Raw genomic sequence first — 22275 nt, 5'->3', positions numbered from 1 at the left:
GACACTCAATTCCTGATGGATTCTCAAGATCTGAGTTCTGTCTTGCTTAAATCTAGTTGTCATGCTTTTTCATATATAATGAAGGTTTTTTTTTTCCCCTTTAAAAATCACTGTTATGTATTTCCCCCAGTGGCTGCTTTCAAATTCCCAAGACAGGGCCAATGAGATGGATCACCACGTAAAGGTGCTTACCACCAGGCCTAAAAAATGAGTTCCATCTTCAGGATTGACAAGGTATAGGCAGAAAATCAACATCTACTTGTTGCTGTTGCAGGATATTTGATCATACTGTGGCATCCAGAGATGGAGTTAATAAAGTTAACCTTGAATCAGGGAGCGGAGCCAGCTACTAGCTGACTGGAATTAGCCATAGAGAAGCCAGAAATATGGATAGAGAAGACACACAGGAAGGAGCAGGGAAGGACTTGGAGATTTCGTGGATCTGGGAAGTGTGTAGAGGTTAGCTGGTTACTCCTCTGCTGCTTATCTATCAGATTTTCACCCCAATATTTGGCATCCGAGTCTTTATTGGTAATAGAACAACTTAGATAAACACATCAAGTTGCCTCTGACCTACACACACACACACACACACACACACACACACACACACACACACCACACACACATCACACCACACACAAATAATAAATGAACTTATTTTTTAAGCCCTAGACATTTGTTCCCTTGTGTAGAGAAAAGCCACTTTCTGTCTTTTGCTAAAAGTAAGCCTTTAAAAGAAAATAAGTCAATGATGGACTGAGTGGGATGAGACCCACAGGTAGGCTTGTGGTGGACCACCTTGGGCTCCGAGGAAAAAGCACAGTACTGGCCAGTGCCATGACAGAGTGAGTGAGACAAGGAGACCCACACACAGGTCCAGGGCAGTCTGCCCAGTGCTCCAAGAAGAAAACATGGGCCCACCTGGCACTTTGTGGTGCTAGTCAGATTGGCACTATTATGTATGGTGTGGTATGGGAGAAAGAGAGAGAGACAGAATGGTTCATGTCCTTTGGACAGAGACATACCTGAAGAGGTAAAAGCAATGCATAATGGGCTGATGTGGGTGGCCTGATTGCCACCCAGGGCCATGTGATGTCTGGACCTGGGCTGCTGCTGGGTCCCATGTCTGGGTTCACAGCCCTGATAAAGCTATGGTCCGTGTTGATGTCCATGGCTCCTGATGCCACTGAAGGCTGAGAGGATAGAGCTGTACAGAGTTTGCTCTGTCCCCTCACTGGCAGCAACACTAGAGAGAACTGGATGGGGGACCTCACTCAACCCCTCACCAGCTGCAGCACTTGAGCGAGCAGGCCCTGTGCCTCACCTAGGCACCACAGTAGAGCTGACCCTGTAGACAGGGGCACAGGTGAGCCAGCCCTGAGGGCGTGAGAGGGTCATAGCTAGTACACCTCCCTCATCTGTGGTGCAGTGGTGGGGGCAAAGGGAAAAATGCACTCCCCGCTCACCCATGCTGCCTCCAGCTGATGAGGGAGCTGACCCTTTACCAGCTGTAACACTGCAACAAGTGGGCCCTGCATCTTGTCTGGGCAGTATAGCAAAGCTGACTGTTGAGTGAGTGTGTGTGTGCGCGTGTGCGTGCGTGTGTGTGCGTGCGTGCGTGTGATGAGCTGCCTGAGAACGTGAGCGTGAGAGATCTGGCCCTGCCCCTCATCTGCCATATGGCAGTATGAGTCGGGGAGAGCCATCCTTCCTCTACCTCTCTATACCTGAGGTGGGTGGGAGAGCTGGCCTTGAGGTCAAAAGAGCAGGAGAGCTGCCCCTGCCTCTCACCAGCTGCAGCACTTGTGACAGCAGGTTCTGCACCTTGTCTGGGCAGCACAGTAGAACTTACCCTGTTGTTGGAGGCATGGGTGAGCCAGCCCTAAAGTTGTGAATGTGGGAGAGTACTCATCTGTCATGCAGAGGTGTGTGTGGGAGGGGAGAGCCCCTCGCCCTTCCCCCCTCACCACCTGTGACAGACTAGGAAGCTGATCCTCCCCCTTATCAGCTGTGGCATTCAGGAAAGTGGGTTCTGCTCCTCACCTGGACAGCACAGTAGAGCTGACCCTGTTGGTGGAAGCACAAGTGAGCTGGCCCTGTGGCCCTGAGGGTGTGAGGGTGAGATAGTTGGCCACACCCCCTTGTCTGCCATGTGGTGGTGAGAGGGAAAGATGCCCTCCCCCTTTGCCCCTACCACCTGTGGTGGGTGAGGGAGCTGACTCTCTCCTTTATCAGCAGCAGCACTCTGGAAAGTGGGCCCTTTACCTTACCCGGGCAGCAAAGTAGATCTAACCTATTCACCAAGGTGCAGGTGAACTGGCCCCAAGAAAGTGGGCATGGGAGATCTAGCCCTACCCCTCATCTACCATATGGTGGTGTAGCCAGAGGAGAGATGTCCCCCACCCCCCACCCTTCACCGCCTGTGGCAGGTGGAAGAGCTGGCCCTGAGATCATAAGAGTGGGAGAGTGGTCCCTGCACCTCACCTGGGCAACACAGTAGAGCTGGCCCTGATAGTGTAGGTGTGGGAGAGCTGGCCCTGCCCTCTGCTTATCACTGCAAAGGGTGAGCTAGCCAGGGCAATGCTGGAGAACTCACCCTGGGGGTGAGGACAGGGAAAGCTGATGGGCAGACCAACCCTGCAACTACCCAGGCCCAGAACTAGGGTCATGAGTTGGCCCACCCCAACATTCACCCCATCTGTGATCTACTGGAGCATGTGAAGGAGCCAGTCCTGCAGACTCAAAGCTGTAGGATCTCCATAACATAGGGAAACAACAGTATATCCAAGAGGAGTCTCAGTAAGGGCCCAGCATTGGTAGTGTAGCAGAAACCAGAAGCCTTGAACCAGACCAATGACTCTTTGCAATGAACACTTGCAAGTAAAGATGTATGGATAAAAGGGTTTACTGTGTGACTCACTGTATCACACTACAGCTTCCATGATGAGATTGATTTTCCTTTTTTTTCCTCTTATTTTTTTTTTTTTATTTTTTGTTTTTGTTTTTCGAGACAGGGTTTCTCTGTGTAGCTTTGCGCCTTTTCCTGGAACTCACTTGGTAGCCCAGGCTGGCCTTGAACTCACAGAGATCCGCCTGGCTCTGCCTCCCGAGTGCTGGGATTAAAGGCGTGCGCCACCACTGCCCAGCCTCCTCTTAAATTTTATTTTATTTCATTTTGCAGGGGAGGTTGCAAAGGCAGAGGAGGGATATGAAGGGACAGGGAAATGAAAGAGATCGAGATGCACGATGTGAAAGACACAAAGAATAAATAAAAAGTAAAAGAAGAAAAGGAAAAAAGAATATAAGTCATAGGTATTAAAAGTAAAAATTTAAAAATTAGGCAGGCATGGTGGCACACACCTTTAAAACCAGCACTCAGGAGACAGAGGTAAGTGGATCTCTGAGTTCGAGGCCAGCCTGATCTATAGAGCAAGTTGCAGGACAGCCAGGGCTACACAGAGAAACTCAGTCTCAAAAAGCAAAAAAACAAAACAAAACAAAAAATATAACATGCATTGATGAAGAAAAATATTAAAGATTTATCCAGCACATAAAAATTACTTCTATACAAATAATTTCAGCATATTATTTTTAATGTTAGAATAATTTTAAAACATACATATTAAGTAATTATAAAATTATATAAGTCTAACAAAAATAGACTTACAACATGAGCTCACATGAGCTCAAATATAAAATGAACTTGTATTTTAGAACAAAGTTCTAGAAGACAGAGATAAGTAATTACATCAACAATAAACCAAACCACAATCTAATATGTCATAAGGCACTTCAGAGGGGTAATTTTTATGAACAAAATAATGCAGTGTTTTTTGGGGAGCAGATCTTATAAGTTAGACTCCAGCCATGCCTGGTAGAACCCTGGGCATGCCCAGTGTACACCAAGGCTAGATGCCAGCTAGGGGCTGCAGCAACAGGGCATGCTGGGTATTACGCAATCGGGTGGCTAGGCAGCCTAGAAGCTGGCAGTGCGCCACTGGAGTCTGAAGATAACACAGAATAGACCTCTGCCTTCCCCCAAGGAATGGTTGACCCTAACCCTGAGGCTCACTTTGGGAGACAGAAAATTTTTTAATTCTCTGGTGTATTTCTCAGAATCTAAAACACAAAGCAGAAAGATTATGAAAATAAATACTTTGCTAGGCCTGATTCACAAGGTTCAGCGCTAGGCCATCCACCTCCTCTCTCTTCTCTCATCCCTGGCCTCCCATACACAGCTCTCTTCTGCCACCACCCCCTCCCCCAACACACACACTCTAACATAACCTTGGTGTGCTCTGAGCCCCATTAAGGCAGGTTCTAGAATCTAGGAGTCCTGAGTACACAGGCCTAGCACTAGTTCACCTAAAAAAAAACTACCTTGCTTCTCAATTCTAGAAGAAACTGGTTCATCTTTCTTTCATCCATTTCTGTGACACTAGTCTCAAAAGATGGATGACAGGGACTAGTTATGTCTTCCCCATCCCCAGAGTTCACAGAGGGTTGAACAAAAAATGTTTGGATAAGAAATGTTGCTGATTCATGTTAAAAATAAATGTTCTATAAACAATCCTTTCTGGAAATTTTGATAGCAGAGAGACTCCACGGACCAATGACTGATTCAGGGAAATGTCACTGTTCCCAGGGCCTATGCCTTTTACTGCTTGAAAATAAAACAACAATAAAACAGATGAGGGCTTGCTGCATCATTGTCAAGGTCTAGAACCTTCTTAGAACTAAGAACATTCTTATTACACTGTACTAAGAACACTGTTGGCTTGGGGTGGGGAGGTGTGCTTTAAACCTCATAAGAAGCTTTGGTTTCCAAGGACACATAAAGCTGCCCAACAACCATCCCTTGAGAGAATCTAAGTACTTGGGTAAAACTAGGAAGCAATCAGGCCAATAACTAAATTCAAGGGACCTGAGGACTTCTAGAACACAAGACTTCAAAGCTCATGATTAGCCACTTATGGTGTTCAATGTTAGCTGTAAACTGGACAGGGTCTAGAACCACCTACATAGACAAGCTTCTTCTACCCCATCCCTCCCCTCCCCCACACACTCATGAGGGATTGTTTAGATTAGGTCAGCCCTTGGGCATGCCTGTGAGGATATCTTGGTTAAATTAATTGGGTGCACAGACCCATTATAAAGGGTTTCCTGGCTTGAATCTTGAACAGCATAAAAAGAAGCTAGCTGAGCATTCACCACTCTGCCTTCTGAATGTCGATGACAAATGATGCCAAACAAACCGTTTCTCCCTGAAGCTGTTTTTGTCAGGTATTTTACCACAGCCACAGGAAAAGGGACTGAGATACCACTCACCTCCCCTCGCCCCACAACTAGTAGAATGACTAATGGGACTTCTTCAGGTTAGAAAGTCTTCCCCAGTCCTATTGTAGCCCATCAGCCATGCACAATGGCCTTTGTTATTGCCTCCAGTGTATACTCTAAAAGCTCATTAAACAAACCATCTGAGTCCACCATCAGTTGTGTGGAGTAAGAAGCTGTTCTTTCCTTTTTTCTTTCTTTCCTTTTTTTCTTTTTTTCTTTTTTAGACAAGGTCTCATTCTAGTCCAGGCTGACCTGAACTAACTACATAGCTGAGGCAGGCAATGGAACTCTCTACCCTTCTGCCTCAGCATCACATGCTGGGATTTTAGGTGCATGTCACAACACCTCTCTTAATCATAATTTTTTTTTTTTTTTTTTTTTTTTTTTTTTTTTGTAATTTAAAAGTGCTTTGTAGCTCAGCATGGCTTGTAGCTCACTATGTAACTCAGGCTCATCTCAAACCCATGACACTCCTCTTGCCTTGGTCACCTGAGTAGCTGAGATGACAGGCATGGGCCACACCTGGCTTACCTCAACATTCTGATGTGCTAGTCAAATCAAACAGCTCTCAGTGGACAAACAGCCATCAGGGGCTGAACCCCTCCCAGAGTTCCACCTCTGCCACCCGAGAGCCACAATGCCTCATTTGTCAAATGGAGAACAAAATGGTTTTAAGTTGGTAATCTTCTTTACCCATATTAATGGCAATCTATGATAAGGATTAATTCCCCCCAACCCACACAGAAGGCTTCATTTTCAGGCCTCTCAACCAAACTGCAGTAAGCGGGATCCCTGTAGATGTTCGAGGGACCCTGACAACTTGCCAGCCATCTTAAAGGTCCAGAATGCCCAGAGTTGACACCTACTGCAGGGTCTATGAGGAGCAGAGACCTGGTAGAGAATCTAGAGCTCCCCCAAAGATGATAACTAGGCTTTCTAGTTAGCCCCTCAGTGGGCATTATGTGGCTCTGACTAAGCATAGTTTTTCGGTCCTTCTGGCTGGGGTTCCAAGTATTTGTTCTGGAATGCCAGTGCATAAATGCATACAAGCTTGCATGTGTGGTTTATGAATGTGTGCAGATGTGCTAACCCACCCAGGCAAGTGGGAAAGCCAGAGGTTGATGTTGGCCGTCCTACTCAACTGTTTCTCTATTTTTTGAGACGGTATCTCACTGAACCTGGAGCTCACCATTTCTGCTAGACTGGCTGGCCAGCAAACCCCCAGCCTGTCTGCTCCCAGCACTGGGTTAGAATGGACCTGACTTCTATGTGGACTCTGGTAATCTAAACTCAGGTCCTCATGACTGCGTGGTAGGCACTTTTCCCACTGAGTCATCTTCGAGCCCACCCTGGTTTTTCATTTTGTTTTATTTTGATTTTAAGGACAAAGTCTCACTATGTATCCTTGTCTGGCTTGGAACTCACTATGTATGTAGACCACATTGACCTTGAACTCTCAAAGCTCCACTTGCCTCTGCCTTTTGAGTGCTGGGATTAAAAGCTTATGCCGGCATACCCAGCTTTCTACTTCCTGTTTTGAAACAAAGTCTCTCACTGAGCCTTAGGGCTCAACCATTATGGGAGGCTGTATGGGAGGTGGCTCCTATAGCCTGCCTGTTTCCACCTCTCCAGCTCTGGAATTACAAGCACATGCCACTAAACAAAAAAGCAAAACAAAACAAAAAAGCAACAGAAATTCTGGGAATGGAACTCAAGTCCTCATGTTTACAAGGCAAACATTTTACCAATAGCCATCTCCCAAGCCAAGCAGTAGCTTTTTGAAAGGGTAAGTATCATTAGTATCTACTATCAAGCTGGCACTTGCCTCCCAGGAATGAGCTTCCTAGATAAAAATAAAATAATAAAATAAAATACACCACAGACCTGCCTGAGTCCTGAAATCTTTTCTCCCCAAAGCACCCACAGACCCTCAATGACACCATTTCAGGACAGGCTAACTACACTTCCTACTAAGTACTGTCCTTTTCAAGGGCAAGAATGGTCAAGGTGGCTGTGGTAGGCAGGTGACAGCTTGGGTAGGCACGTGTCTAGGGTACTCCTGGATGAAAGAGTGTAGCTTCCAAGGGTGAAGGAGAGAGGCATAGGTTACTGGCACCACCCTGTCACAGCAAAAAGCAAAAAGCAGCCAGAGTCTGTTCACCATCTTTTCTTTCTTTTTTTCTTCCTTCCTTCCTTCCTTTCTTTTTTTCTCTCTGGCTTTAACACCTTACACACACAAACACACACAGCTCCTGTCTGGGAAATGTGTCTTGTGTAGAAGGGGAGCCCCAGATTCCTGCCAAAGGTACTTCCAAGTCACTGCTGTTACTTGCCAACAAGGAAGTCCCAAATCCTTTAAAAATCTCACTACTGTTTAACTTTCCTTCCCAGCTCACCTGTGGTGTGCCTCTTCTCAAAGCATCTAGAACTCAAAATCATGTATTATTTTTGCCTCTAAAGGAACTAGGAGCACAGCTAAGAAAATGCATCTGAAGAGATACTAGGGGCATTTTTCACTTGGATCACATGTTATAAGGAAGGAGCCACCAAACAAAATGGAAATTGATCCATTACCAGAGCTATCAGGTCAGAGGGCAGGCTCTGGCATCTTCAATAAGCCAAACAAACAATAGAATAACATAGAAAGGAGATTTATTCGATGTGGTCATATTGTGAAGAGGAAGATAAAGGAAGAGGTTCAGTTACCCCTCAAGTCTGTCTTGCCCCCCCTCCAGTGGGGGCTGAAAGGAGGTTTAGGTTCAAATGGAGGGCAAGAGGCAGGCACAGTTAAGCAGTCCTGGGGGAGGCGTCTTTCCACCAGCCCTGCCCTGTAACGTCTTGGCTCCCTTTCCTCCTGCAATATAGTCTGATAAATTGTGTGAAACCCTTTTCAGGAGGCAAGTTCCTCCTCTAGCTGACATCAGAATTTTAACCTTTTCTTTCCTCAGCATGAGATTCCTCAGGAAATTGCAGTTACTTGAGATACATTGTTTTAGTACTCTGAAAGCCAAGGGGAGGGGCATGACTATTTCTTTCTCATTAAAGTATATTTCCTAGTGGTTAACTGATCCATTATCACCAGTTCCCAAATCAGGTGTCTTTCTGCAACCTAGTCTCACCTCTGTAAATATTCTTAAAGATGTGAGGAGGATATCAAACCCAATGTCTACTCTGAAGCAAAGGATCCTCAGTTTAAAAAGTAAAACAAGCTAGAGTTAAGCATTATCACATCTACACAATTTACTCTGTATAATGGGCAACACTGTCAACCTGATAGGACAAGCCACTGGGTATGTCTGTGAGGGAGTTTCTAGACTAGGTTAATTAGTTTCTAGACTAGTGTGTTGACTCTGAATGTGGTCAACACCATCCCCTCGGCTGGGGTCCTGGAATAATAAAGGAAAAAAGCCAGCTGAGCACCAGCATCCATCTCCATCTTCCTGAGGGCAGATACATTGTGACCAGCTGCCCCCATCTCCTGCTACCATACCTTCTCCAGCATGAAGAACTATAAATAAACCCTCCTTCCCCTAAGCTGCTTTTGTCACAGTGATGAGAAAGTAGCCAATGCATCCTGTCTGACACTGAATCACAATCTATAGACCTGAAGGCTTATTTCATAAGGAACTTTCCCAGGGTGCTAAAATGAAAAATTCTGGAAACAAGATGGCAGCCAACTCCAAAGCATGCTGGGTAAATGGGGTGTGCTTGAACCACACTGGTTCCCTGTTTTGGATTCCAACTCTCACTCCAGCCATGCTTTCTGCTCATATCAGAACAGTATAAAACTAAAAAGGAGACAAGCTTCCTGACAATACTGTAATTCAGGGGGGAATTGTGACTCTGTAAGATGGCGTCACAGAGAAGCATCTGTGTATAAGTCTTCTCCCTCAAGGATTCTACATAAAAGACACGGAGAAGATGTTTCCTTTAAAAGGAAGGCTGAAAGGAACTGGGTCTTTTCCTTGCTGGCACTTAGTACTCTTCATTAAGGGCCAAGTCATTCTGTTATCTATCCAATAAACTAACTGATCTAGCAGCTTCCAAGGGTCATTTCACCATATGTCAATACCCAATCAGTTCGTTTCTTCTGGGCAGTGACTACAGTGGCACCCAGAGGGTGGGACCTGCCAAGAGGAGCTTTCACCTGCCATGGGAAGATCCCACCTCAAAACAATTGCACAATCTATTAACATTTTAGCATACATACCAGGTTAATGGCAGGACTGGAATTTCAAGTCATACAAAGCAAACAAAAAGATCAATGGAGATTTCTGTTAGGAGAAATAAAGACAAATTCGCTGAATTCACTGCCCTTTCAAACTAGAGAGGAATGGACAGAGTAGGAGCCACAATGCTCCCCAGGGTAGAAATAAGTGCACACCACCAGCTGCACACCCTAGGTGGCTGTGGCCTTCCCACTTTCCATGCTGTTTGTTACTATGGCTTCACAATCTCATGGAATGCCTCATTTTTTTGTTGTATCTCCCTTTCTCAAATCTTCTATCGACAAATGTGGGTAGGTGCAAGAGCCACAGAGAACACTGTGCATAGTGGCCAGAGTACCACAACTTGGTAGCTCTGTTCTTTGGCCAAGTGACTTAACCTCTTGTCTCAATTTCCCCTCTGTCCACTGGCACTGTGTCTGTCTTCTAACAGAGAGTATCATGACCCTAAATGAAAAGAAACACAGCCTGAACCCATCACACCCAAAGCCATCACAAGTATGGATGTTGTAGTGCCCTATGGAATCCTGCCCCTGCTTTCAATGTCCAGCCCTACTGGGGAAGGATTTGCAAATGATAAACAGACCCTGTGGCCTGGAGTGAGGAGCAAGCACCCACCCACTCCAACCCAGCTGCCTGGCTGGGCCTTTCCTGAATGCTGGGCAGGCACACACTTTTATTTAAAACTTTAGCCTAAGTTGGTCCTTATACCATTTAGGAAGTTGGGCTTGAGTCAATTAAAGCTTATCACAGGGCACCGGACCCCTCATCCACAAAGGTGACATCATCTGCAATCTTCAGGGTTGGCTCTAAGTGTGACCACTGCTGGCACTGGTAAGTTTTCCAAATACAAGTTACAGCAGAGTTCTCAGGGTACAAGCTGGGCCAGCAGATCTAATAGCCTGACTCAGCTACATGCTCCAATACACCTATTAAAGTGACAAATACTGATAAAAAGCAGAGAAAGAAGTATCCACTGTGGCCATATTTTGAAGAGGAACCAATAAAGTGCCCAGTGGTCCCAAGTCTATCTGCAGGGTCCTGACATGAGGGTGATGTTTAAATAGAGGGCAAAGGGTGTGTTACAGCTAAAAAACTGCTTAAGGTGCTGTTGCATCCATCACTGACCCATCACTGTCTTAGCTTCAGTCTCTCCTGGCAGGAAGTCTGATAAGCTGTCAGCACTGTGTGAAATCTCTCCCTGAGAAACAAGTTCCCCCTTTGATGTGCACTAAGCTTTAGCCTTTCTTTTCCCTGAGCACTGGATTCCTGGAGACGTTTTAATTCTTTGGGCTTCATTGTTTCCCTAGACTGACAGTGGACAAGAGGGACACCAGTATCTTTTTAGAATTCCTCCTCTTCGGCCAGGGGTTGCATTATGTTTAAAGCAACACCCACCCCACTTGTTAAAGGAATGTGACTAAGTGGGTGGCCAAGGTATGGTAGGGCTGATCTTGTCATCAGGTTTTGCACCTAGATTGTCAAGACACCAGATGGGGAAGTCTCTGTTACAGCTGAGGGACACAGGAGGGCCACATTGCACACTGTGGAGGATAGACTGGCTCCAGTCCACTCTTGTATGGAAATAGAGCCTTGTGTCTCCTGGGTGGAACATTCTAGAGCAGACCTCTCCCAGGATGTGAGGAAAAAGAATGTAGTTAGGAACTAGTTCCTCTGTAAGTATGTAATTAAGTCTAGAAGAAATCACCAGTTGGTACATGCTGAGACTAGCCGAGGAGGCAGGAAGGCCTCAGGAGAGCACAGCCCAGGCTCATGAAGCATCTCTTTACAGCAGGGCCTGAAGGAAGTTTCATCTAACAGGATGCCCCTTGAAGAGAGTTACCACAAGAAAATGCCACCACTCTTCAGGGCTTGCTGTGGAAGATAAGCAAGTGTTTCTTGTGGACTAGAGACAAGTGGTGTCTGGAAGTCCCTAGACAGCTTTCAGGTGGGACTGATCAGAAAGACTAAGAGGTCAGGGAAGTCAGGGAACTGGAGGTCCAGATCAATGAGCAACTGAACAATAATCAGTCATTCGAGTGCTGAAGCCTCCATCCAAGTTCAGGTGAAGAAGGGGGGTCCTGGGAAGAGTCATATCCAGAGGGTCCTGGGGGCTATGCCTACTCCACATACATTATGTATATACATTTTTTTACTTGTCTATAGCTTCATAAACTGGAAACAGCACAAATTGTGTTACTGGGTTCTGTGTGCCATTCCAATTAACTGTCAAACTAAAGGGGTCCTGGGATGTGGGAGGCCAGCTCCCACCTTTTACAGGGTTCCTATGAGGAAAGAATAAGGAATTTGTAGATAGAAAGGTAACAGGGATGAGACAAACAGAAACACAGGATAGCTTCAAGAGGACCTGGATCAAAATCCACCAGCCCCTTCTGTCTCTTCAAAGGGGCTTTTTATAACAATGCCAAGGGGCGGAGCAAAAGACCTCCCCCTTGCTAGATCAGAGCACACTGCACAGCCAAGTGCAGACCCTTCCAAACACCTGGTAACCAGGCACTCAGTCAAGCCATCCCCTATACAGCCCTGCTAGGTAAAGCAAGCTCAGATCTCACTAGAAAATCTATGTGGGCTCCCATACTGGGAAGCCCCAATTTGTCACCTGCCAATCAGAAATGGGGTATACATCAGGGCCAGGCCTGGGATCCAGCCAGTTACACTAACTTCTAGCTATGAGGGTCAGAATTTAATTGAATGGGAAGATACCCAGTCTGTGACACTAAGATAAATGCACATGTTCAATGTCCAAAGTGCCCTGCATGAACCAGACTGCTCCAGACTCAGTGGTGAGGGCAGGTCCTGAATATTGCCCCATCCTTGGTATTTCTCTCTGCTCAAGCCTTGAGAGATTTCACGGTGGGCTGTAGGAAGGGGCTGCTAATGAACCAGTGTTTGCAAAGACTGTGAAACACAGGTGTCTTGAAAGGCTATAGGACAGAGTCCAAGCTCAAGGCCCTTTGTATAAGCTCACAAGTAGCTAGTCCTTACTCTTATTCAGCTAGGAGAAGATAATAAGCCATGGAACAAGCTGGGCTTGGTAGGACCTTCCCCCTCCCCCTTTTTCCCCCCAGAGCTGAGGACTGAACCCAGGGCCTTGCACTTGCTAGGCAAGCACTCCACTACTGAGCTAAATCCCCAACCCCTCCCTTTCTTAACACAAGATATGTAGCCTTGGCTAAGGTCAAGTTAGAAAGATGAAAACAAAACAAAACACAACAAAACCCTGAGGCCATGGAGGAAGCCGGCAGAGAAGGGCTTCTGAACACTCTTTGAATCAAGTTTTCTTTCTCTATGCCATGGACTTGGGGTCCTCAAGTTCTCAAGAATTCTGCACAGTAGGAAGACTATGTGGGGAGGCCGAGAAAGACTTCACTGGAAATTTGCACCCTATGGGGAATGGTCAAACAGAACACAGCAAAGCTACACTCAGTCCCAAAAACAATATTAAAAAGAGATTTCCATGCTTCTGGTCTTCATCTAATGGAGGAGTTAAGTAATGTTCCAACTGAGACATGTTATGAGAAAAGCTTATTTTCAGGCTCCAGTCCTTTCTAAAAATGGGTGTGTTGTGGCTGGCCAAGGCATTTTTCCAAAATAAAAGGTCACATACAGAAAACAAGTACATGAGGGGTCTTACCCTCCCAGAAGCTCAGGAAGATCACACACTCACACACACACACACACACACACACACACACACACACACACACACCACGTTCCCATAGGTGAGCACAGGTCAGGTGCAGCTAAGAGCCACCTAGGGACTCCAAAGACAAAGCCCCACCCTTCCTACACCCAGAGCCAGTAACCAATGGAGGGCAACTACTCTGGGAGTGAAGAGCAGAAGGTCTGACTACCTGCCTGGCCAGCCCACTTGACCTCAGAGAACAGCACTTGGACACATCACTATCAACCATTTCTTCACAAGGTTTGTCACGCAGAATACTAACTCTGTGCCCAGTTCCTCCCACCCACTTCTCACTTTCTGCCTGTGCACTTGACTCTATGGACCATATCCAGAACCTCACTTAATAACTCTTACTGTGTTTGTTCTTTTATATCTCAACTTAGCAAAAGGTCTTCACACACCTTAAAGGATGTGTCAGTATTTTCCTTCATTTATGAGGCCAAGTAATATTCTATGTCCATACTGATGTGTTCACATAGCTTGAACCACTTTTTCCTTTTGTCTATGGTGAATGACATAATTCTGAGTAGGATGTACAAACACTATTCACCCAAAGGATTTGGTTGAATATTCCCCCATAGATGGACTAATAGGAATGCATTTCATCTACCCACTTTGGGAGGTTGTTTTTTGGCAATATGAAGACCTTTAAAGCCGGACTGCTGTAATGTCTGCACCTCTATCCCTCCTCAGCTGCCAGGCCAGCCCTTGGCTCTACTCCATTGCCCCTCAGACTTGGTAGTTTCAGAAAACAACAAACACAAGCTGCCCACCCCCCAAGAAGTATAGCCCTTATCTGTCATGGACTTCCCAACGAGGTGCCAGGAAGGTTGGGCCCTCTGCTCTATAAACCTCAGTTTCTACCCTGTAAAAGTGGCCATAGGCTTATCTCCCTTTGGTCCTTGCCAACTACATGGAGTGTGCCAGCTTCTATATTCCAACGTCTGCCACAGGCTTCAGTTCTTTATGCTACTGTAGTATCTTCCAGAGAGTTCTCTGCACTCACCAAGAGGGTAGCATGGGCATGTGACTTCTATACTAACAAGGGTTATGGGGACGAGACTTTCCTTGGGTTGATGGCATAGCTCCACAGTAATCAATGTGGGAGTATATGGCCAACAGAATATCTTGGACCCATGTAGTCCACCCCAACCTGGCAACTTGAGTGTGCACCTGGGTAGTTGGAAGAGTAACCAGGCCCCTGCAGTATCTGTCATTCATGCCTGTGAGAAAAGAAAGCAAGCTATTTATCCATCCAAGGAAGAGTAATTAATAAGTCTGATTCTATAAGACCCCGACCCTAATGACAGCCAAGCAAGTGGGATAAACAAGCCTGATTTATTCAGACCCTGACCTGTGACAGCTAAGGAAACAAAGCAATAATCAATCAGATAAATCTCCAGTTCCATGAAGAGAAATCTTGGTACTAAAGTATGCATAGTAAGTTTACAGGAGTTAATAAACACAAACAATCCTTGCTGTGAAGGTGACAAAGGATGTGTAAGAGTGAGGGATAGTAGTACTCTCTTCCCAACCTGAGCGTCTTTCCAAGTTGTCTGCTAAATGTGCCCTGCACATTTAACTTGAAAATAAAATGGGTATAGATCTGAAAATGCTGGTCTTTCACATGCAAGGGTAAGGAATACACAGAAGGCTGGGAAGGAAGAAACTAGCCTAACTGCAGGTGGTCACTACTGTGGGTGGGAAACAAGGACAGAGGACAGGACTGTCATCTATGTCACAGCCTAGAAAATATGTTCTTTTCACAGATACACTTGCATATCAATGTTTCTACAACAGTATTCAACTATAGCTAAGTCATGAAACCAACTTAAATGTCCAACAACAGAGGAATACATAAAGAAAAAGTGGTTTAGATACACATGGAATTCCTTTCAGTCATTAAGAAGAATGAAGCTGTATCATTTATAGGGAAGTGGATACAAATGGAAAGAATCTCATTAAACCAGACTCAGAAGAACAAATATTGCCTGTTTCTCTAATTTGTGGTTCCTAGATTTTATATAGATACACAAAGTCACATATGTATAATATGACATACAAGCATAAGCTAAACTATTAAAACAGTGGGGACCAAGGTAGCAGGCAGGGTAGAGAGTCTTATCTTTTAAGAAAAATTTGTTTTACTTATGTGTATGTGTTGCATGAATCCTAAATGGTCTTATAATAAAAAAAAAAAAACCAAAGCCAAATATTGGGGTAAATGCTGAAAAATTAGAGAAAACAAGCTACAGCCACTTCTCACCTTGACAACTACTCAGCCGATCCTGTCTCCATGAATCCTCAGACTGAATGCCTCTGAGTCCTCAGTCAAAAGCTTTCTAGTTCCCTTCTCCTCGTGCCTTATATGCCTTTCTCTGCCCAGCCATTTCACTTCCTATTCACTTCAACCTTCCTAGCACTGGGATTAATTGCATGTGTGCTTCCCAAATACTGGTAGCAAACAAATGAGATCTCAAGTGCTGAGATTAAAGGTGTGTGTTACCATGGCCTGGCTCTGTTTCTTCTAGCCTGTATTAATCTTGTGTAGTCTAGGGTGGCCTTGAACTCACAGAGATTCAGACAGTTCTCTGCCTCTGCCTCCTGAGTGCTAGGATCAAAGGTGTGTGCCACCATTGCCTGACCTCCCTGGCTAACCCTGTGGCTAGCCCTGTCCTCTGATCTTCAGGCAAACTTTATTTCCTAGATGACAAAAATATATCAACCACATGTGTGCAGATATCCCTGGAGTCCAGAAGAGGGTGTCAGATCCCCTGGAGCTAGAGTTACAGGAGGTTGTAAGCTGCTCAGTGTGGGTGCTAGGAATCAAACTTTGGCCCTCTGCCAGAGCAGCAAGCACTCTCAACTGCTGAGCCATCTCTCTAGCCCAAATCTATATTCTTTTTATGTGTACAGAAGTATACTTGGAAGAGTTGTAACAAATGGCACTGACGGGGGGGGGGGGTCCCTTTTCCTCTTACAGCAAGACTTTCTCATCTAATGGCCATGGGAACCACAATGGCGGGGATGTCCCACTATCCATGTGGGGAATGTCTTTAAGTTTGGAAGATAAGCTAAATATTAGGCAAATGAGGAATTTTTAATATGGGGGCACATTTAGGGCCCAAAGATATAAAATGCATATTATTATTAATAATAATAATCATTAATAATAAGTTAGTAAATACAAGGTGGTAATGTGAATACAGCAGGCCAAAGTTAATCTTTGATTTTTGATATTTCTTTAACTCAGTATTGAGGTTTCCTTAGACTTTCTGGACAGTCTCATGTGTGCATCTGGCTTGTAAACTCTGAGCAATAGGACTAATTCTATACCACATCTCACCGGCTCAGAAACTGCCTCACATGGTTGACTTCACATACATACACACACCAGTTTTACTGAGAGGCCATAAATTTGGCCTTTTAGGCTATGCACTCAAATGCTTTTCACATATTTGTAGCTGGGCAGCTATCACCAGCAACAAACCCTCTGCTTCTTGGGAACCACTCCAGTGCCCACCAGGCCCTTCCCCACCCAGGTCCTGGCATCTCTAGCCTTGTTCTATTATATCTATATATTAGATCTATTATATCTATCTATTATATCTATAGTTTATCTGTTCTGGGCATTTCAGATAAATGGAATCACACAACACAGGGTTGCATGTGGCATGATGTTTGTTGTTTTTTTGAGACAAGGTCTTGTGTAACCCAGTTTGGTTTGGAAGTCACTATGTAGCTGAGGATGACCTTGAGCTTCTGATCTTCCTGCCCCTACCTTCAGAGTACAAGTATGCACCACCATACCTAATTTATATGCGAGGGATCAAAAGCAGGGCTTCATGCATGCTAGGCAACCATGTTCCCTATTGAGCTACATCTCTAGCTCCCAATAACATGTTTTCCAGGTTTACAGATGGTATGCACACATGTGTTTGTATTTCTGTCCCTCTCAATGCTGATTGATATTCTCTTATGTGCAGACTTTTTAAAAAAATCCATTTATCCAACAATAGGCTGACCATTTCTTCCCAGAATAATGGTTCTATATTTTCAGTAATTCAGCAATCTTGGCTTAGCTCCAGATTGGCATTCACTCAGCATGCAGGGGAAAATGGCACAGCTCAAACACCCAGCTCACCTTCTCCTGGGCCGACTTGACCACACTAGAGACATCCCCAACTGTTAGCTGCAAGGACTGTGGCTGTGGCTTCTGCTGGAAAGAGAGATGCAGTAGGCCCTGGAAGAGAAAGGCTGTGTGAGAAGAAATTCATAAATGTAGCCTGGGTTTTATTTATTTTTAAATATATACTTGCTACAAAAATAAAAATAAAAATAAAAACACCTGTAACAGAACATCCTAACAATGGTTAAATCAGTAGGTTTACACCCCTGAGAACCTGCCAGTGTTGGACTCAACAAGCACTTGACAAGCAGAATCCTGTGAGGAGGGAAGGATGGAGAGGGCAACTGACTCAAAGTGAAGCATCATGCTGAGCCCCAAGATTCAGGATGGGAGAGAAGTGCAACCTTAAGGCAGGCTGTGGGTACATCTTGTCTTCTCTGCTGTGTTTCTTCCTTACGAAGGAAGCACTCTTCTCTGAATGGAGGGAATTACCTCTCCTGCTTTATGAGGTTGTAGGGGCATTGCTACTTAAGGTACTGTCTCCCTTCTCCTCTTCCACTGCTGGGCAGAAACCCAGGACCTGGCATCTCTCTGGGATGTGCAATGACACAGAAGGCTGCTGGCTGGAAAGGAGCCTGTCTGGTGGCTGTGTCCTCAGTCTTTGCCACAGCCCTCCAGAGGTGCCTGACTCCCTAGCCACTGGAACTCCATGAATTCTCCAGTGGACACTATGTCTCTCTTGTTTTTCTTTTATTTCTTTTTTGGTGTGTATGTTTATTATGTGTGTATGTAAACATTTGTGTGTGTGAGTGCATGCACATGCCTGTCACAGTCTGAATGTGGAGGTCAGAGGAAAATGTTGGGTGTCAGTCTTCACCTTGGCTCATCCTTGTTTGAGCAGTCTACATGCACCAGGCTAGCTGCCAATCAGCTTCCAGATATTTTCCTGCCTTTGATCTCTCCATGTGAGCTCCAAGATTATAAAGACACATGCTACCACACATGACTTTTACATGGGTTCTGGGGATTCAAACTCAGATCCTCATACTTGTGCAGCAAGTGGTTTACCTATTTAGCAAACCTCTCTTTTTCTGGGGTGGAGGAGTCTTACAAGTTAAAAATTTCCAAATGAGGGCTGGGAATATTGCTCAGCTGGCAACATTCTTTTTTTTTTTTTTTGGTTTTTCGAGACAGGGTTTCTCTGTGTAGCTTTGCGCCTTTTCCTGGAACTCACTTGGTAGCCCAGGCTGGCCTCGAACTCACAGAGATCCGCCTGGCTCTGCCTCCCAAGTGCTGGGATTAAAGGCGTGCGCCACCACCGCCCGGCGGCAACATTCTTATTTAGCATACATGAAGCTTTAGATTCAATTAGCATGGTGCTCCATCTCTGAAATCCTAGCACATGAGAGGTGAAGGCAGAAAGATCCGAAGTTCAAGGCCATTCTTGGCTACAAATAGAATTTGATGGCATCCTGGGTGACACAAGATCCTGTTTTTTTTGTTTTTGTTTCTTGTTTGTTCTTTAATCTCCAAATGGTGCATATATATATATATATATATAATCAATATGACTGTAAGGCAGTAAAATTGATTCTTTAAAAAGTAAATATGGGCTTAGACAGCAAGCCAAGGACTATCCTCTTAAAATGAGTTCTCTGGAAAGTCCCAGCTTATATACCAAGATATTCTTAGAGTGAAACCTTCTTTAACTTTTCCTGCCAGATAGTCTTTCTTGTCTAAAGTTCTGACTGAGTGTCAAGAAGCTTCTGCCTTATGTGTGTCTTGTAAGTGAGGACTCCATGGCAGTGAGCTAGTTACCTATATGGGTATGAACAAAGATAGGAGACAGAACTGGCATGTAATGGGACCAGAGGTGCTTGGGCAGGCCTAACACAGAAGAGTAGTGACATAACTCTCTCTATATATCTCTTAAGAATTCTCAGAGATCAAAATCAACCATAAAATACATAGTTCATTTTTAGCTAGGATTTAGAACTCACCCTGTGCTAACAGCACCCACCTCACTCCTTAAACATCATGAGAGGTGGTAAAATCTACATTGTGGGAGGGATGAAGTCACCATCTTTAGGCTATACTGGCAGAGTCTGGGACTGGAGCTGGCTTTGGTGGCAGCAGCTGGCTAAGGACCCTATGAACTTGCTGAAGTCACTGCACTATGAGCTGACCATATGTGGCACAGAGGCCAGTGCCAAGCAGGTGCCATCAGCAGAGTGCCCAGATGCTGAGGTAAGCCAGCAGAACAGAGCACCCCAGAAAAGCCTGGAAGCACAGGGCTGCCTTCTTTCCACTGGACAGACTATGTCCCAGAGCCACAGCAGGGCAGGCAGGGTGGACACTCCTTCTTATGGTGCCTTCTGGACAAAACCTTGGAAAGATCTTTAATGTCCAGGCATGCATGCTCTTACAAAGGACACACATTGTAAGTTAAAATAAGGATGGAGGAGACTACCTTTCTACTTCTAATCCACCTGCCCCTGTGGACTCAGGAGTAGAGCGAGACCACAGCTTTCAACCAATTCCTGCACTGCTGATGTTCTGCCCGAGGCTAGGAACATCAGTCCACAGTCATCTGCTCTGACTAAAGGAAGACTCTGAATACACACAAGAAAACTCTCATGTAAGAACTGCCAGAAAAACACATATTTACACACACACCATTACAAACACACATATACACACAACAAACAAACAAAAACTGGGAAGTAAGATGGGTGACCCTTAGACCCTGACCCATATTACAGAGCTTCTGTGATTAAAACTGTGGCTCTGAGCAATGAGGGAAAAAAAAATCCAGAACAGACCAAATGAAGTAGAAGCTCAGCCATAGGGCCTCAAGTGGAAAACTCCACACCATAAACCTTTGTTTCAAGCAAAGGATTGTGCTTGAAAAAAAACCTGTGTCAAATTACTTTCAGTATGTGCTGGCCCGGGCACCATGCACACTCCTTAAGGTGTACATGAAACAGAAGAGAAGTTCATATTAGGCTCAGGTCCCATCCCTGAGATATCTAATTATGCATATGAAAATATTTCAGAATCAGACATCAAGAACACTTCTGGCCCAAAAATTTCAGATAGGAATGTTGCATGTAGCAACAGTAACAACCCAAGGCACTGGGAAGGTGGGGTTAATTTTAATATTTAGTTGCACTTGAAGAAGTCCTCTATGTGAATTCCAGGGGTTGAACTCTGGGCATCATGCTTGGCAGTAAGCATCCTCACTCCGAGCCTTCTCTCCAACTTGATTTTTTTCCTTAGTATTTTATTTTCTTATATATATTTTTAGTGTAGGAGAGGGCATGTGCATGCCTTAGCATGCATGTGGAGGTCAAAGGACAATTTGAGAGGGTTCTCTTCCACCAAGTGGGGTGTAATGATTGAACTCCAGTCATCAGGCTTAGCTACAGGCACCTTTAAATCAAGATGTGAAAGAAACTAGACAGAAAAACAAACACTCACAAGGAAGCCTAGCATGACACATGAACTATATAACCACTCAAAGTGGGTAGGAGGATGGATATTAAGAACATTCAGAAGACCATCCTGACTGTGCACAGAGTCTGTAATCCAGCACATGTGTTTCTACAGGGTTAGCAATGTGTGAGTTACCCATGTGATCAAATAACTAACCAAGCAAAAAAACTAAAAGTGAAGAAGAGACTGATGTCTCAGTTGGTAAAGCTCTTGCTGTGCAAACTGAGCACCTGAACTGCATCCCTAGTGCCTAAGCAAAACGGCCAGGTGTATTGACATTTGCTCACAATCCCAATAGTGGAGGTTGGGCTGGCAGACACAGGAGGATACTGGAGGCTAACAGTCAATGAGTTCTAGGCCAATGAGAGATCCTGTCTCAAAAAACAAGGTAGATGGCACCTGAGGAATGACAGCTGAGATTTTCCTTTGACACAGGCAAACATACACATAAGGGTGGGGGACATGTACATACACACAACAGAAGAAAGAAGACTAAGATGAACCCTGCTGTTGAACTAAAAAGCAGAGTACTGATATGCATTCATGATTTAGAAGTCAAATACTGATAGACATGAAAACACGCATTTTCATGCCCACAGTTATGCTGAAGCTCTGTTCACTGGAAGGGTCTAGAACACTGAGAGCTAAGTAGTGGTATGCATACATCCTTTTCCAAATAAATGGAACTGAAGTTTCTCAGAGAAGTAGTTTGATACAGGTTCAGAGGAGGAGAAAATACAAGGTGAGCAACACACACGTACATGGCCTTGTGGGACCATAAAGCAAGAAAAGAAACACAAGTGTGGTCTGATGAAGAACACAGCTGGCTAGAGAAACACACAGCAGCAATTTAGGCAGCAAAGTAATATAATGGGACAGGATTAGGACCCACAGAATAATTTAAAGAACAAACAAAACACAAGTCTACAGTGATGTACGATCAGCTGAATATACGTGGAGGAGTGACCATTCCCTCTCTCAGCAGAGGTCCAGTTAATAACATAAAGGAGGAAATAGCAAATCACCACTAAGGAAGCTCCATGTAGGTAGTTGTTGCTGGTGAGTCACACGGAGGGACACTAAATTGAGAACAGAAACATCCAAGGATACATCTCCCAAGACATGGTAACTGTAGCCACATGTGGAACCATCTCACAGGACCCACATTCCTAGTAGCAAGTTACACCAATACCATGACCTCCTCAATACTGAACAGTCATGGGGTACTGTTTCTGTAGGTACAGCCTCAACTCAACAGCAGGGAAAAGCAGACCCGAGGGGGCCTTGAGCAATAAGATGATATACAGAAAAAACTGCCTAGATTGAGAAATGCTTTGTTTTTTTTATTAAAGGGATTGTGATAATGTTAATGTCTTGTA

The 22275-nt window shown here is 44.9% G+C and overlaps 1 protein-coding gene across 1 annotated transcript in view; it reads right to left on the bottom strand.

Annotated features, from left to right (window-relative positions):
• C2cd2 (C2 calcium dependent domain containing 2) overlaps positions 1-22275 on the bottom strand; it is a 73324-nt gene that overhangs the window by 44908 nt on the left and 6141 nt on the right. The window contains exon 2 of the mRNA XM_028860294.2: positions 17417-17515. Coding sequence (XP_028716127.1) covers positions 17417-17515 — 99 coding nt within the window. The remainder of the gene's footprint in view (positions 1-17416; positions 17516-22275) is intronic.

This window comes from Peromyscus leucopus, chromosome 12 (genome assembly GCF_004664715.2).
Source record: "Peromyscus leucopus breed LL Stock chromosome 12, UCI_PerLeu_2.1, whole genome shotgun sequence".
Taxonomy (NCBI): Eukaryota; Metazoa; Chordata; class Mammalia; order Rodentia; family Cricetidae; genus Peromyscus; species Peromyscus leucopus.
The sequence above is the reverse complement of the archived record's forward strand: the minus strand, read 5'-3'. Positions and strand labels throughout refer to the sequence as shown.